The 18,343-nt window shown below is 43.6% G+C and overlaps 1 protein-coding gene across 3 annotated transcripts in view; it reads right to left on the bottom strand.

The window, feature by feature from the left end:
- The window catches only part of ehbp1 (EH domain binding protein 1), a 438,810-nt gene extending 427,023 nt beyond the window's left edge, over positions 1-11,787 (bottom strand). Inside the window, exons 1-2 of one of the 3 annotated variants that reach the window (XM_072265404.1) lie at positions 11,533-11,787; positions 10,173-10,548 (exon numbers count right to left, since the gene is read on the bottom strand). In XM_072265404.1, coding sequence (XP_072121505.1) covers positions 10,173-10,276 — 104 coding nt within the window. In that variant the 5' untranslated portion in view covers positions 10,277-10,548; positions 11,533-11,787. The remainder of the gene's footprint in view (positions 1-10,172; positions 10,549-11,532) is intronic. The other 2 variants (XM_072265403.1, XM_072265405.1) reach the window with 2 other exon arrangements.
- Positions 11,788-18,343: the final 6,556 nt, after the last annotated feature.

The raw sequence follows: 18,343 nt of genomic DNA, 5'->3' as shown, positions 1-18,343 counted from the left end.
GAAGGAAGTAAAGGCTTTGAAGAGGGTGCAGAACAGGTTTCCTAGGATGCTGCCTGGATTAGAAGGCATGTGCTATAATGAGAGGTTGGACAAACTTGCGTTATTTTCTCTGCAGCAGCAGAGGCTGAGGAGAGATCTGATAAAGATTTAAAAGATCGTGAGAGTCACAGATGGACAGTATCTTTTTTCCCCCCAGGGCTGAAATGACTAATACCAGAGCACATGGTAAACAAGGAGTAAATTCAAAGGAAATGTGAGGGGCAAGTTGTTTTTTTTAAATATATACACAGTGGTAGGTAACACACAGCATCTGCAGATTTCCTCATGTTTGCACAGTGGTAGGTGCCTGGAATGCACTGCCAGGGGTGGTGATGGAGGCAGATATATTAGGAACTTGTCAGAGATATTTAGATAAGCACACGAATGTAAGGAAAATGGAAGGATATGGATATTGTGTAGGGTGAAGAGAAAAGTGAACTAATTTAATGGGTTCAGCACATTACAGGCCAAAGGGTCTTTTGCTGTGCTGTATTATTCTATGTTCTCTGTTCTAACAGGTTCAAGGGGTTGAATCACTTACACCATTTTCCATGGGCGTACAAAACATATTCCTTTGTTTTGTGTATGTGTGTGAGTATATTCATCAGATTTTAACAGTACTTGAATGTTTTCTGTACAAGAGGAATGGGTTACACCTGAACTATCCTTTCTGGGAGGTTGGCCAGTGTTATTCAGGAGGGTTTAAAATAGAGTGACAGGGGTTTGGAAACCAGAGCAGTTAGCTGATGAGAAAGTAGGATTTATGACAACTAAGTCTAAAAGGATGAACAGGAACAGACAGGTTAACTGGGAGCAGCTACTACTGGACAAGTTCATACCATCATGTGGGAGTTGTTTAAAGACCAGCTGATCAGAGCTCAGGACAGGCACTTTCAAGTAAGGAGGTAGGACAAGGACGGCAAAGTAAGAGAACCTTGGATGATGAGCGAGGTTATGAAGCAGGAAAGAAGGGAAAGAAAGCAGGGGAGTAAGGTAGCCAAAAAGGGCCATGAAATGTCCTTGGCAAGTAAAATTAAAGAGAATCCCAAGAAATTGCACAAGAGCATTAAAAACAAGATAGCAAGGGAGGGGGTAGCACCACTCAAGGATATAGGAGGAAATTTACGTGGCAGTTTTTAACATGAGAGAAGAATATGGAGGGTAGTGAGATTAGTGTAGGGCACAATGTGCTTGGGAACTTTAAAACAAAGAAGATGATTGCAGCATCCCAGGTTATTAAAAGAGATAAGATTGCTGTGGCCTTGATAAAGATCTACGTACCCTCACTAGCAACAGATGAGATCCAGAGGTCTGCAGGGTGGCTGATGATGTTTCTTTGTTCAAGGAAGGAAATACTATACCAGTTAGCCTCACTTCAGTGGCACAGAAGCTACTGGAGAGGACACTCAGGGATAGGATTTACACGCATTTGGAAAATCATGGGCATATTTGGGCAGTCAGCAAAGCATTGTGCAAGACAGGACATGGCTTACAAACATGATTTGAGTTTTTATGAGAAAGTGACAAAGATCATTGATGAAGGTAGGGCCTTGGATGTTGTCTGCATGGAAAAGTACTTCATGAGATCCCTCATGGTAGAATGCTCAAGAAGATTAAGATGCATGGGATCTACAATGACTTCATAGTTTGGATTCAGAATGTGTTTGCCCATAGAACAGAAGGTAGTGGCAAATGAGTCTTATTCTGGATGGAGGTCCAGGACGTGGTACATAACCTTTATTGTTTGTGAATATGACTTTGATGAAAATGTTGATGGGATATTTGGTCAGTTTAAAGATGACACAATGATTGGTGAAGTTGTGAACATTGTAGAGGCTACGAGCAGAGAAATGGCAAATGAAAATTAATCCAAGCAAATGTGAAGTGTTGCATTTTGAGAGATCAAATGTAAGAGGAAAATATACAGTTATTCACAATGCCCATGTACAGTGTATCAATATACAGAGGGATCCTGGAATCCAAGTACATAGCTCCCTGAAAGAGGCCACACGAACACAAGTACATAGGGTGGTAGAGGTGGCATGTTTGTCTTCTCTGATTGGGCCATGGAGTACAAGAATAAGAAAATCATGTTGTAGTTGTACAATATTGATTAAGCCACATTCAGAGTACTGTGCACAATTCTTTGCCACAATACAGAAAGGATGTTAAAACAATGAAAAGGGTCCAGAACCGTTTTACTGAGGTCCTGGCTGAATTAGATGATATGAGCTGCAAGGGGTGGTCAGGCAAACTTGTTTTTCCCCCCTCGCTGGAACATTGGAAACTCGATAGTTTATAAAGTTATTATGAGAAGCATAGATAGGATAGACAGAGTCTCTTTGCCAGAGTAGGTATGTCAAGTACCGGAGGACATCTGTTTAAAGGCAGGCAGGGGAAAGGTCAAAAGGAAATGTGTGGGGCTTTTGGTATATTCCAGAATGGGCTACCAACAGCAGCAGTGGAAGATTCAACATTGGTGTTTAAGTAGCTGTTAGACAGATACATAAATGTGCAAGGAATGGAGAGATATGAATCAGTGCAGATTGAAGAAATTTGATTTAACCTAGCATAGTGCAGACACCATGAACCAAAAGGCCTGTTCTAAACTTGATTTTCTCAATTTTCTTAACATCTTTCTTCATTTGGAATAATCAAGGGTCGGGAATTCCTGAGTTAATAAAGACTTGATACTTCTTCCAAGGTAGTTTTAAGAAAATCTTTGAATGGCATGACTTGAGATCAGAATAGTGTGCCTCATTCGAAAGCCTGGTGTTAGGCATGCCAACAAAGTGAATAACCTCTCCAAAATAAGTGAATATAAATTTTTCCAACAACTCCCAGCTAACCCTATGATAATTATGTTAACCCTCTGAAAAACAAAACATAGCGCTCTCAAGACTTAAAATTAAAAACAGACTGTTGATTATCATTTGTGGAAGAATTCCAAACTTCTTACAGGTCTTGCACATAGAAATTTTCCCAATTTGCTCCAGAAAGTTTTGCATTTTTAAGTTATGTTTTCTATTCCCAAACCCTTTGTGGGATTGTGAAAACTAGCGTTCTGCTTGATGTTTGTATTAGTGCATTTTTCTGTTCACTCACTCTGTATGATGAAAGCTTACAAAAACCAAAAAAAAATTACATCAGCTTTGAAAATAAAAATATCCAACAAGGCAAAAGGCAAAGCTCTGTTTCATAGCATTATTTATTGAAAAACTAATCATAATTCCCAAGATATTACAGATGCTGAAAATCATGACTAACATAAAGGAGCTGGAGGAACTCAGCAGGTCAGACAGCATCTATGGAGGGAAATGGACAATTGACTTTTCAAATCAGTACCCTTCATCAGGACTGGAAAGGAAGATCAGAGATAGACAGTATTTAAAGGTGGGGGAAAGGAATGAAGCAAGACCTGGCAGGAGATAGGTGGATCCAGATGAGAATGGTAATTGGCAGGTGGGGGGGGGGGGGTGTGACTGGGACCACCAGCTCTCGCTCCACCCCTTTCCCCCACCTTTTTCTACCAGCTATTTCCCCGTTCTTTCCTGTCCTAGTGAAGAGTCATCGCCTGAAACACTGACTATTTCCCTCCATAAAGGCTACCTGAGGTGCTAAGATTCTCCAGCTCCATTGTATTAATTGTAATTCAAGCTTACCTGATTTTTTAAAATAAGGCGCAGAAACTCTCCCTGGTCCTACCCATATGCTTTTCTTTAACATTAAATTCGGAGAATCTGCTTCAGTCACATCAAGAGAGAGCTCAATATAGGTTATAATCCTGAGAATTATACTACTGTCCTTCTTCAAGATAAAGCCATGGAATCTTTCCCATTAACTCAATAGCAACCTCAGTCATGATACCTAGTCCAAAAGAAAGCACCTAAATGGTCTTTGCTAGGCTTCCCAAGAAGGTATGAACAAGACCAAAAGGAAAACACAGCTCAGTCTAACTAACTCAGTTCATCTTCAAATGAATTGACAGTGACTCAATGAGCCTCCTGACCTCAATTTTTAATGAAAGCTAGAATTCTTAAAATCTGTTAATTCCACAAATTTGTTGCCACAAAACTGGTACATTTTTTGGACTACTGGGTATATGCATTACAATACATAACATACTTAATTCACTTTTTTTTGAAATATTGTATTGTAGCACAATAAATCATCCAGTGAAGCTACAGGGCCCTGGTTTGTCTCAAAGGAGCATGGGAATGATGCCCCTGTGTATTGGGCACCAAACCGTAAGGATCACCCAACCTGATGGGAGTTTTATATAGGCCTCCAAAAGTAGCCAGGATGTGGGATATAAATTACAATGGGGAAATAGAAAAGGCAGATAACAAGGGCAATGCTACAATAGTCATTGGGAATTACAATATGCAAGTAGATTCTGAAAATCAGATTGGTGCAGGATCCCAAGAGAGGGAATTCACAAAATGCTTACGAGGTGGGTTCCTGGGGTTGAGGCCACTAGGGGAAAGGCAATTCTATATTGGGTAGTGTGTAATAAACCAGATTTCATGAGGGAGCTTAAGATAAAGGAACCCTCAGGATGCAGTGATCATAATATGACAGAATTCATCCTGCAGTTTGAGAGGGAGAAGATGAAATCAGACTTACCAGTATTACAGAGGAAAGGGAATTAAAGGCACGACAGAGGAACTGGCCAAAGCTGATTGGAAGGATGACGGCAGAACAATAACAGCTGGAGTTTCTGAAGGCAATTCAGAAGGTACTGGATAGATACATCCCAACAATGAACAAGTATTCTAAAGGAAGGATGAGGCAACCATGGCTGACAAGGGAAGTCAAAGACAGTATAAAAGCAGAATAGGGGGTTTATAATATGGGAATATAGAGGACTGAGAATCTTTTCAAAATCAACAGAAGGCAATCAAAAAGCCATAAGGAGAGAAAAGGTAAAATATGAAGGTCAGCTAGCCAATAACATAATAAGATACCAAATATTTTACAGATATATAGAGTAAAAGAAGTGAGAGTGGATGTCAAACTATTGGAAAATGACATTGAAGAAATAGTAATGGGGACAAAGAAATTCAAGAGTATTAGGGTGCATAACTGAGTGTTGTTGCTATTACTAAGGAGAAGGTGTTTGGGAAGCTGAAAGTTCAGAAGGTAGATAAGCCATGGTTCTGAAAGAGGTAGCTGAAGACATTGTGAAGGCATTAGTTATGATCTTTCAAGAATCTCTAGATTCTGAAATGGTTGTGGAGGATTAGAAAATTGCAAATTGCACTCCCCTCTAAGAAGAGGAGGGAGGCAGAAGAAAGGAAATTATAGGCTAGTTAGACTGACTTCAGTGGTTGGGAAGATGTTGGAGTCAATTATCAAGGTTGAAGTTTTGGGGTACTGAAGGCACATGATAAAATAGGCCAAAGTCAGCATGGTTTCCTCAAGGGAAAATCTTGTCTGACAAATTGGTTGAGGAAATAACAGGCAGGATATACAAAGGAGAGGCGCCTTTGACATGATGCCACACATGAGGCTGCTTAACAAGTAAAGAGCTCATTGTATTACAGGAAGGATACTAGTATGGATAGAAGATTACCTAACAAGCAGGAGGCAAAGAGTGAAAATAAAAAAAGGGTTATTCTGGTTGGCTGCTGGTGGATAGTGGTGTTCCACAGGAGTCAGTATTGGGATCGCTTATTTTCACATGATATGGCAATGAATTGGGATGACAGAACTGATGGCTTTGTGGCCAAGTTTGCAGATGATACAAAGATAGGTGGAGGGGCGGGTAGTGTTGAGGAAGCGAGGAACCAACAGAAGAATGAAATGAGCATATTGCACAATGATACTGGCATGAAAACATTCCCAGGTCATTTTGTTACCAATGATTGCCACAATGATAGCACACTCTTTATAATGCACAGAAGATCTGACTGCCTTAATGTCAATACTGCTGGTCATGATGAAAGCAAGAAAATAAAATACTCTTCAGGTCAGGCAGTACTTGGGGAGCAATAAACAGACTTTAATGGTTCACATTGATGACCTTGGATCAAAAGGTAGGAAAAAATAGAAATCAAACTTAACTTTTTAAGTAAAAACATGATTTTGAGTATTTCTAGTCCTATATATTTGTTTGACATTTCTCATACATACATAAGAAGTGTTCATCAGTCTGCAGGTAATAACACTAAAATATAGCATGTCAATGAGGAGATGAAAGGTACGAAAACCTTAACTATATGTAATTATACAAAACATACATCATTAAAATACACTCCATATTATGATTCATTTTCAGTCATTCACATTACACAACGATCTTAAAGAATGGTGTACTTGCAATCCTAAATTCTCTCTTATACTTTTAACTTAAAATTTGCATATTGATTACTCATTAGTGTATTACCCTATTATAACATTTCAGTTTGGATTATGACCATTGATTGTATAGAACTACCATTTCACTGAGTGTTGCATACATTAGGAAAGACTATGAAGATCAACATTCAAAATGCCAAACTCAAATGGTCGCCTATTAAAAAGGTGTGCTTTATAAAAAAACACTTCTTCACAGCAAGAGTTCTTCTTGTTAAAGTCACATAAGCCTTCCAATTAACTTGCAACAGACACTATTACACATTTAAACTGCAAGGGAAGCGGTGTCAGTCAACACAAAGGAGAATAATGCAAATCCATGAGAATGATAAAATGCTTTCATAACAAAGAAAACTTGATAATTAATTTCATAGCTACAACATGTTCTACTACATATTTGCTTAACTGATAAACATTTCTGTTAAACCTATTGTAATCATTTTGAGGAATCTGTTCTAATTCATCAGCTGGCCCATCTTTTCTTGTCTTCATGATTATAATTTTTATTTTGCAGCAAACCACAAAATATTTCCTATGACACAACATAGATCTGGGATGCTGGATTTTCCAAATGTAATGCAAAAAAATCCGAAGTGCCTTTTAAGAAATATGTACGATAAATGTCTTCAGACTTCATTCAATTCTTGAAAACACTCTGGGTTTTCAAGAGACCACTAATCCCTTGAATGAAAATTTTGTGGCAGTAGCTAGTATCAGAATGTTCACAATCAGGCAGTAATCTCATTGTTCCCACAAGCTGTTTAGAACAATGGATACACATAAACATCCTGAATAACTAGATTACCTTTTGACCAATTTTATGCTTGAGTTCCAGCAATATAGAAAATACTGTATCTGTAAAATAATCTTTACCCAATTACAAATATACTGTATAACTGAATGGTGTGATAAAGTGTAGTTATCTCAGAAAATTGTTAGATTTTACTGAATAGCCCTGTTCCTGTCATTGATTATATTCTTATAAGTATACATATTAATGCAGGGATAAAATGCTTGGTTTTATAAATTTGCATGAGTAAATACAATTAGTCACAGTGAAAGTTTTTACAGTAGTGTTTTAGAGCTATAAACTGTGCCAAGCTTCAACATCTTTTAAAAAGACCACAATAGCTTTTATTATCAATTTCCGTATTTCTGGCAGTCACAGTTTAAAGGATCAACAGAAAGTGCTGGAAATACTCAGCAGGTCTGCCAGCATGGCACAGTGCTGACGATACAAAAATGGGTTGATTCACAAGTTGTGAGGAGGATCCAGAGGGCCTGTAAAGGAAATACAGATAGGCAGAGGCAGAGACAGTAGCAAGCAAGTAGTGTACAAGTCTGAGAAAACCTGAGGTCATCTAATCCGGAAGGATGGAAGAAGCAGCAGCAAGTTATTTAAATGAAATTAGAGTTCAAAATTAGGTATTGGTGGTCCAAGTACCTGAAACATGAAAAATATGGAATGTGGTCACAAGTAATTATGAAAGCTAATAGAACATAAATATTTGCTTTTTAGAGTAAGGAGTAGGGAAGATTTGATGTAATTTTACACAGTGCTGCTGAGACAACAGCTAAAGTGCTGCAAACAGTTTTGGTCCCTACGTTAAATAAAGATGTACTTGCTTTGGAGGCAGTGCAGAGATGGTTCACCACGTTAATTCCTGAGGATGACATAAAGAAAGGTTGAGCAGGATGAATCAGTACGAAAAAGAGTACAAGGAAAGGGAGGTGATCTTATTGAAATATATAAAATTCCAAAGGGACCAATAGGCTGAATGTTTCTCTGAAAGGGGATACCAAGACCACCCAGGATTGTTTCAGAATGAAAGATCATTCAATTCAGATAAAAGCAAGGATAAATTTCTTCCCTTGAATTATTATAATACTCCATTCTGAAGAGCTGTGGGTGAAGATGCTGTATATGTAGAAGGTAGAGACTGATAATCATTTGAATTACAAGGGAGTCAAGGATATTGGAGACAAGCAGGAATGTGGTTTTGAGGTCAAGATTAGATAAGTCATTACCTTAGTTAATTTGGTTTGAGAGACCAGAACCCTATGATGGGCAAAATAGTCTAACCTCAGCTCCCATTTGTTGTACTGACTAATCTGCCCCTTACGATATCGTCTGTTTGATTTCTGATTCTGGCATCAGCAGCATTTTGCTTCAAGTTCCATCAGTTGTCCGAGGGGATTTTATTCCAGGAAACTATGATGACAAAGTGTGAGTCATACCCACATTTTAATCAAGCTAAGTGTCACTATCCTGGGCTGATATATACTGTAATAAGAATAAGCAATTAGAAAACATTACATTGAGCATTCACAATATTCTAGCACGCCAGTCCTCCACAGTTCTGGCAGCAGTTACCTATTCTAAATACCAATATTAGCTTATCAATCCATTGATCTATATGTTTATACCTCAAACTCACACATAGTTCAAAGAGCTGGATGAAGCACACTTGCAGTGCCAAGCAAGTTGAGGAGCATCAGTACATTTTCATCTCCAACAGTCTCTTTACGCAGAGACATTAAGAACTCCTGGCTTTAAAAACAATGCAGAGGCTGCCAATATGAATCTTCCTTTCACTGTCTTGTGCAGCTCCCTGATTTGTAAACAGTAATGTGTATACTGTTCTATCTTCTGTTTCAACTTACTTGCTCCAAGATAAGATGTCTAGCCACTGGCTAGTCTCAAAGAAAATGACCTTCAAAAGGTTTTTTGTGGTACATTAACCTAAGATCCATGACAACACAACATCAAGATGAATAGCATTCCATCTCCTGTTGTTATGGAATCAGACACGCTTGGCAAATTATCATTTTTTTTTGTTATTACAATCAAAAGTTAATTCAACTCCTAACTCTTGCCTGATAACCCTGCACCTTTCCCTTCTTGAAAAATTCGCCCAATTTCAAAAGAGCAAAAAAATCTGCTTCTCAAATGCTCACTACAGCAGAACCATTTATTTTGCATCAACACTTGCCTGTTTTTGCTGTTTCACTGGCCCTAGCGTTATTCATGCCCCCACTCTTGGAGGGAAGATAAATGCAAAAAGATGTTGACTCTTAAAACATTGCCAGATGAGTAGCATGGCTCATTAAATATTTACAAAGTTCCATGACAAATAATAATGGTATTACTGTTACAGTATTGGAATCAAGGAGAAGCTGTGAATTGAATCCCTCTTTACGACAGTACTTTTCCATAACTAGTTATAAACAAAATCAAATAAAATGCATTCAAAATCTGTAGAATGAAGGTCACCATGATGGCATAGTGATTAATGTAATACAGCTGGGGTGTCAGAATTCAATTCCAGAATCCCTGTAAGCAAGTTTGCACTTTTCTTCCCATGTGCTCCTGGATTTCCTCCAGGTGCTCTGGTTTCTTCCCACAGTCCAAACACGAACCAGTTAGTAGGTTAACTGATCATTATAAATTGTCCCACGATTAGGCTAGGGTTAAATCAGTGGGATGCCGAGCAGCATAGCCTGATGGGTGGAAAGACCTGTTCTGCACATCATCTCTAGATGTCAAAAATCTGACCCATCTACTCACGATACAAATCCCATTCATGCCCTGAGTAAAATGCAATTATCCCTTTCAACTCTCATAGAACAGCTGAGATTTCTAAACTCATGCCCATTCCTCATCAAATAAGAAAGGCTTTGATGACGATTGATCACATCATTACCACAGGAAGCAATGGCTGCTTGTCAACATTGCTATTTACATAGTAATGCAAAAATAAAATTATTACACTTACCATTTCTTTGTGCACTCCACCATTAATTCTTGGTATGAAGCCACGAACTGGAATTTGGATGCATGTTTTCCTACACGTTGTAATCGTTTCCAAACAGAAGCCATGATTATTCTATCTTTGTTTTTGGTCAGATGGATTCGGATGTAATACACAACTTCGGTTTTCCAAGGATTAAAAATTAACAGAGTTGATCCTTTATGAAGGATAGCATTTCTTTCTCGTCGTTCATTTAGAAAAAAATCTCAAACAGGATGAAACGTCCCAGCATAGTTTGCAAAGTACTCCAATGAACTTCATGACAGTGGCAGGAAATTGCTGTCAATTCACGGAGTCATTCCTCTTGGATTAAATGACGTTGAATCATCAGGGCTGGAAACTGAAACAAATGACACACGGATACAAGACTAAAATAAAATGAAGAGTTTTATGCAATTATACTGCCAGCAAGCTGAAGTTTACTAAGAAACTGGTCTTAAAAATATTTTTTAACTATTTTCTGAGAACCATTTTCAACTGCTGGTAATTCATTTCCATTCATGTGTACTAAATATTCGATTTGTTGCGAACTCAACATAAAATTGAGATATAGAAGGCAAAATCCATCACACATGCAATGTTTTCTCTTTATCTTACATGTATTATTCGTGGCAGCAAAAAGAACATACGAGTACGTCTTATTTAAATTCAATTCAATTATAACTTTACAAAAATAGAACGCTAGAACTGATCGAAATAGATGAAAGGCTGGGAGGCAGCACAAAAAAAAGACATAAATGTAGGAATGGATGCGTTTCCTGAATGGCTTAATTCTGTACTTCATGCACATTTCTTTAAAACAAAACATTTGAGAAGAAACTAAACAAGCAAACCAGTTAAGATGCAGATATCGCGGCACAAAAATCAGGAGGCGTTCATGGCTAAACGCAAAAAAAATGACAGTTGAAGTGTAAGGGAACATGTCAGTTGGATTCTTTGTTTTCCCAGCTAAGAATATGCCCTGAATGAAGATAAACAATGCACCCACCACTACCCCCGCCTACCTAGGCATGGACAAACAAGACGCTTTCCCAAAGCCCCAGAACAGAATCCAACCTGTTCTACCGACCCCAATCATCTCCCACCCCTCCCACCATCCTCTACACTGCCCGTCCATCCTCATCACCTCACACCTTTACCCTCCTCCGCTCCCCCCTCACCAGTGCAAGAGGTCTCCAAGGGGGATTCGGGAGACTGGTGCCCGGCCTTGGACCTGGACCCGGGCCGCAACTCTCGCCCGATCCTGCTGATTAAAGCTCGCCCTCCCCGCCGTCACTCGGAGGCGCGGGTGTGCAAGGCCGGCCACTCACACCGACTCACTCACCGTGCAAACCGTCCATCACAGCTCGCAAGACACCGGCGGCGTCGGCACCGCCTCCATCCTCCTCACGAGGCGCAAAACCGGAGAAGCCCGTCCCGAACGGAGGGATAATTAAGCCCAGGAGCCGGGCTGCAAGCGCGGCCCAGGAGCGCCGACTGACGGGCACAGTGGAGAGTGGGGTGGAGCGTGAGGAGGTAAAGGAGGCGGGGGTGCGGAGAGATAACTCGCACTGATCTGCTGCCAGTCGCGCGGCAACGCGCCCTGCCCACAACAACGGCCGTTCGAAGCCCAGTGGCCGGCGCTGCCGAGCAGCGACGTCAATCAGGAGAGCCGGGCGGGCGGGCTCTCCCTGTATTTCCGCTGGGAAAGATTTCTGGAACTGGATTGAGGGGGTATTGTATGGTGGCAGGAAGGCAGAAAAAGAGGGAGAGGGGTGGGGAATGGGAGGGAGATGTAGAATTAAGGTGAAAGGGGGATTAAGCTATTCGGGACTGAAACGCTTCTTAGACACACATTAGGGATCGAAGATTTTCTTCTACCTTGGTATTGAGGTGCGTACTTAGTGAGGAAATCTGCTTACGGACGGTTTATGTGTGCTTCTCGCCTTTAGGTTCTCAAAAACTATCCTGGTCACAAATGCTGTATTTCTTCAAGACTTAAGGCGCCTTTAATTTTCCCGGAAATTTGCCTTTTAATCGATGTACATACAGCTAGTAGGTCTTTAACCTGTCATCCTATATCATAGGCAAATGACATGGACACAGGCTGTTTGGGCCTCTGACAATCGACTATCAGTATTTCCACTGATCCTATTTATTCTCCCCACTTTACCCTCCACAACCCTACATTCGATACACTAACACAATTTATGGTGCTCCATTAGCGTGCTAATCTACATAATTTTGAATGTGGGAGGAAACCCACAAGAACATGGGGAGAACATGTAATCTCTATACAGGGAGCACCATAGATCAGATTTGAACCTGGATCATAGCGTAATGAAGCAGCAGATCAGCTAGTTCTACCACTCTGCTGCCAAAGTACACCGGTATGGTAAACCATGTATATATGTTGCAACTCTGTTGCTTGTCTGGACACACCCCTCTGCTGACTGCCCCTGTGGCTCCTCCCACAGAATCCTGTATAAAGGTGTTTGCCTTGCCCCTCCCCCTCAGTCCGGGGGCAGCCACTCACTGTGGAAGTCATATTGTACAGCGAGTAAAAGCCTTTCAGTATTTTACCAAACCTCAGTCTTTTGGAGTAATTGAAGGTGCTTCAATTTTATTCGCTGTACATTTTAAAACATGGAACAGGCCCTGAGACCAGAAAAATTGGACCTCGATCCGCAAATGCCTGACACTGGAAATGCTTTCGAACTCTGGCTGGCCTGCTTCGAAGCGTATCTAGAGGAGATTAAAGCAACCAACCCCGTAGCGAAGTGCAGAGTTCTACTCTCCAGGGTCAGTTCACGGGTTTATTCGCTGATCAGAGACCAGCCGAACTACGATGGCGCGATGAACGCACTCAAAAGACAATACCTGCGGCCGATAAACAGCGTCAATGCTCAGCGTCGCTTAGCGACACGGCAACAACGGTCTGGGGAATCAAGTGCTGAGTTTGTCGGAGCCCTACAGACACTCATGCAGGCCTGCAATTGCCAGGACGGTGGCGCAACATGCAGAACTCCTAGTGAGAGACGCCTTTGTTACGGGGACCAGGTCAGTGTACGTGCACCAGCGGCTGCTGGAAAAAGCCGATCTTACCCTAAGTTCGGCGATCGAGCTGGCTGATACGTTGGAGGCCGCTCTGCATAATTCCGAGGCTCTCCAGGCACGCGATCCCCCGATGGCCTCGTGGACGCCGCAGACCCCGCAACCCGCCGGCGAATCGACCTCGGCTGCAGCCAGTCATGAGTCCGCGAAGTGCTACTTCTGCGGACTGGAGAAGCACCCCCGGAAACGCTGCACGGCCCGACAAGCTACCTGTTCCAGCAGCAGAAAGAAGGGCCACTTCGCCAAGGTCTGTAGGTCAAAACCGCGAGCGGGATCGAGCAGCGCCACGTGCGAGTCGTGGGGGTCGCCATCTTCCCTGCACACCGCCACCACGTGCGAGACATGGGGGCCGCCATCTTCCCTGCACGCCTCCACCACGTGCGAGACATGGGGGCGGCCATCTTGGTTGGCGCCACCTCCCACCGCCTACGACCAACGGGTGCTCATGGGCCACCCCACCACGCCGGACCAAGACAGCGACCCCACCCTGGCTTCCGTGACCCTCGACCAAAGCGCTCCCCACCAGCTCGCAAGGTCAATGATGGACATCCTGGTGGAGGGGCACAGGACAAGCTGCCTGTTTGACACAGGCAGCACGGAGAGTTTTATCCACCCGGCCACGGTGCAGCATTGCGGACTCATGATACGGCCAATAAGTCAGAGGGTCACCATGGCCTCCGGGTCGCATACAACAGACATCCGGGGGGGTTGTACAGCGACGCTAGTGGTGCAGGGCACAGAATATCAGACTTTACGTTACTGGTCTTGCCTCAACTGTGTGCCCCTGTGCTGTTGGGGTTGGACTTCCAGAGCCACCTGAAAAGTGTGACAATGAAGTATGATGGGCCCCTCCCGCCAATTACTGTCATAAATCCCCTGTTTTGTAGAGATATGTCACGTACCCCGCTACTGACCACACACACACACACACCGACCCGTGCATCCCATCCAACATCATGCCAACTGCCACACTACCGACACCACTTGCGGCCTGTCCACCCTCAGCATCCCTCCCCCACCGCTGTTCGCCAACCTGACCCCCGACTGTAAACCCGTGGCAACTAAAAGCAGGAGGTACAGCGCAGGGGACAGAGCTTTCATTAAGTCGGAGGTGCAGCGGCTGCTCAGGGAGGGGGTCATTGAGGCAAGCACAAGTCCTTGGAGGGTGCAGGTGGTCGTTGTTCGGAACAGGGAGAAGAATAGGATGGTCGTGGACTATAGCCAGACCATCAATAGGTTCACGCAGCTCGACGAGTACCCTCTACCCCGCATCGCGGATATGGTCAATCAGATAGCACAGTACAAGGTGTACTCGACCATAGACCTAAAATCCGCTTACCATCAGCTCCCCATCCGCCGTGAGGACCGCCCTTACACTGCCTTCGAGGTGGACGGCAGGCTTTATCGATTCCTGCGCGTCCCCTTTGGCGTCACGAATGGTGTATCTGTCTTCCAGAGGGCAATGGACCAGATGGTGGACCAGTGCCAACTGAAGGCCACGTTCCCATATCTGGATAACATCACCATCTGCGGTCACGACCAGCAGGATCACGACAACAACCTCCAAAAATTTCTCCAAGCGGCCAAATCTTTCAACCTCACCGATAACAAGGACAAGTGTGTATTTGGGACCACCCGACTTGCTATCCTTGGGTGTGTCATGGAGAATGGAGTCATTGGCCCTGACCCTGACTGTATGCGCCCCCTGTTGGAACTCCCTCTTCCCAATACCCTCAGAGCCCTCAAAAGGTGCCTGGGCTTCTTTTCATATTACGCCCAATGGGTCTCTAACTATGCAGACAAGGCCCGCCCCCTGGTCAAGTCCACCACATTCCCCCTCTCTGCCGAGGCCCACACGGCCTTCAACCGCATAAAAGGGGACATTGCCAAAGCAGCAATGCATGCGGTGGATGAGGCCATTCCCTTCCAAGTAGAGAGTGACGCTTCCGACTTTGCGCTGGCTGCTACCCTCAACCAGGCAGGAAGACCAGTGGCATTCTTCTCCCGTACCCTTCAAGGCCCTGAAATTCGGCACTCTGCGGTAGAGAAAGAGGCCCAGGCCATAGTGGAAGCTATAAGGCACTGGAGGCACTATCTTGCCGGCAAAAGATTCACCCTGCTAACTGACCAGCGCTCAGTCGCGTTCATGTTTAATAATCAGCAGCGGAGCAAAATCAAAAATGATAAAATTCTGAGGTGGAGAATCGAACTCTCCACCTACAACTATGACATCATGTACAGGCCTGGGAAGCTCAACGAGCCCTCCGATGCCCTATCCCGGGGAACATGTGCCAGCGCGCAGATCGACCGGCTATACGCCCTACATGTAGACCTTTGCCACCCGGGAGTCACCCGGCTTTTCCACTTCGTGAAAGCCTGGAACCTGCCTTACTCCCTTGAGAAGATCAGGGTGATGACCAGGGACTGCCAAGTCTGTGCAGAGTGCAAACCGCACTTCTACCAACCCGAAAAGGCACCACTCATCAAGGCCACCCGCCCCTTTGAGCGACTGAGTGTTGACTTTAAGGGCCCCCTTCCCTCCACCGACCGCAATGTGTACTTTCTTAACGTAATTGACGAGTACTCGCGGTTCCCCTTCGCCATCCCCTGCCCCGACGCCACTACCATGTCAGTTATAAAAGCCCTGCGCAAGCTCTTCACTCTGTTCGGATACCCATGCTATATCCACAGTGACAGAGGGTCCTCGTTTATGAGTGACGAGCTGCGCCAATATCTACTGGCTAGGGGAATTGCAACCAGTAGGACCACGAGCTATAATCCCCGGGGGAATGGACAGGTAGAGAAGGAGAATGGCACAGTGTGGAAAGCCACACTGTTAGCCCTCAGGTCAAAGGGACTGCCGGTCTCCCGCTGGCAGGAGGTCCTTCCTGAGGCACTCCACTCCATCCGTTCCCTGTTATGCACAGCCACCAATGCCACCCCTCATGAGCGGCTCTTTTCTTTTCCCAGAAAATCGACCACTGGAACCACCCTACCAACTTGGCTGACGTCCCCGGGGCCAGTGCTGCTCCGGAAACATGCGAGAAGCCATAAATACTCCCCGATAGTCGAGAGGGTTCACTTACTTCATGCGAACCCACAGTACGCCTACGTGGTTTTACCTGATGGGCGGGAGGTCTCCATCCGGGACCTGGCGCCCACAGGAGCTCCGGGCCCCTACCCTGAACACTCCGTGGTGACTATTGACCCCGTACCCACCAATGTATGTACCTACGAGACACCGTTCACCCCAAACCCTATACAGACACCACATGACACTTCCATACCGGGCGCGACGCACACACACGAGGGATTACCGACGCCTAACGTGCTGGCACCTGAAGTCAGGCCGGAGCCAGCACAACCGCCATCGCTGGGGCAATCACTGCCGGTGCTACGTAGATCACAGCGACGGACTCGACCGCCTGATAGACTTAACCTGTAAATATACTTCTTGTAAATATTGTCAGTCACATCACCCCGCGGGACTCTTTTTAAAAAAAGGAGGGGTGAATGTGGTAAACCATGTATATATGTTGTAACTCGGTTACCTGTCTGGACACACCCCTCTGCTGACTACCCCTGTGGCTCCTCCCACAGAGTCCTGTATAAAGGTGTTCGCCTTGCCCCTCCCCCTCAGTCCGGGGGCAGACACTCACTGTGGAGGTCGTATTGTACAGCGAATAAAAGCCTTTCAGTATTTTACCAAACCTCAGTCTTTTGGAATAATTGAAGGTGCTTCAGCCGGTAAATCGCAAACTTTAAATTAGCAAATGATCCTTAATCAATAACTGACTTGAAGGGGCACATAAACCCCAACTCTTAAAACCTTTTTTTTACACAATTACCAATCGCCCAACACTATGCAGCCAAAGAAAATTGTTGTCTTCCGTCAATCCTATTGGTTTTTCTTGATGTCTATAAAACATTGACGAATGCAGCTCTTAAGTTTCTAAATTTCATACAATACAATCTGACATAGTTCAACCCTGGAAGTTCCAGTATAATTCTGTTAGCTTTTTTCATAATTGTTTATAATTCTACACTTGTAATATATGCCTTGGTAATGTTCATATTTGAACCTATTCGACAAGCTGGCTAAACCAGGCGAGGGTAGCTGACGGGTCTCAAACCCTCGGTGAGATAGGGAATTGTCTATCCCAGCATATGAAGACAGACTCCGGCGGATTGAGCAGACGAGACCAATGGAAGGTCCAACGGTCAAGAAGGTGGTCTCTGCAAGTCTCATGGAACGTGTAGAGCAGGACAAGACACAGAAGACATCCTGGTCATCCACTGCGCCTAGTCCCATCTCCAGCCATCTCGACTCTGTCTTGCCACTGGATCCAGGTGGGAATTGGGAAGAGAGAGTGAGGCTGACACTGCGCAACTCTCCCTCACTTAAATCCAAATCACGCGCTAGTCTCGACACCATCATTATTGTCCTCATCGACGTCGACAATGGACAAACACATTTGAACCTATAGGTCTCTTTAGCACTCCACATTTCGCTTCTCTCAAGTTAATAATCCTCTTTATCTTTGTAGATGAATGCTGAAATTTATTTGTCATGATTATGTCTTTATAATTTATTTTCCATTTATATAGCTTTAAAGTCTTGATGTCATTGGAAAGTTTGTTTTATTGACTTTTTAATCCCTGCCTCTGTTTAATATATCCTTAAATATGGTGACAAGTTAAGGTTGCCATGCAGATGTTTACTAGATATGGCTATTCATAGCCTGTGAATTTAACTTCCCATCCTTTTATTAGTTGCTCAGACTATTTCCTTACAAACTTAATAATTTGCATTAAATTCTGAGCTAATAGTTTCATATGGAAGAATTTGCCACATGTATTCTGGAAATCCACATAACTAACATTCCTCTAAACACTTCCTTGATTCAACAAACAGAGTGAACCAAGATCTCCTTTTAAGAAAGTGGGAAAGCTCAAGTAGGCTAAAAATAAATTATTTAGTAGGATGAAACCATTTATAGCGAGACAAAGATCAGTTTTTTGTCAATCTCATTATATGAGGG

The sequence above is a fragment of the Mobula birostris genome, chromosome 8, assembly GCF_030028105.1.
Source record: "Mobula birostris isolate sMobBir1 chromosome 8, sMobBir1.hap1, whole genome shotgun sequence".
Lineage (NCBI taxonomy): Eukaryota > Metazoa > Chordata > Chondrichthyes > Myliobatiformes > Myliobatidae > Mobula > Mobula birostris.
This window is presented reverse-complemented; position numbering and strand designations above follow the sequence as displayed.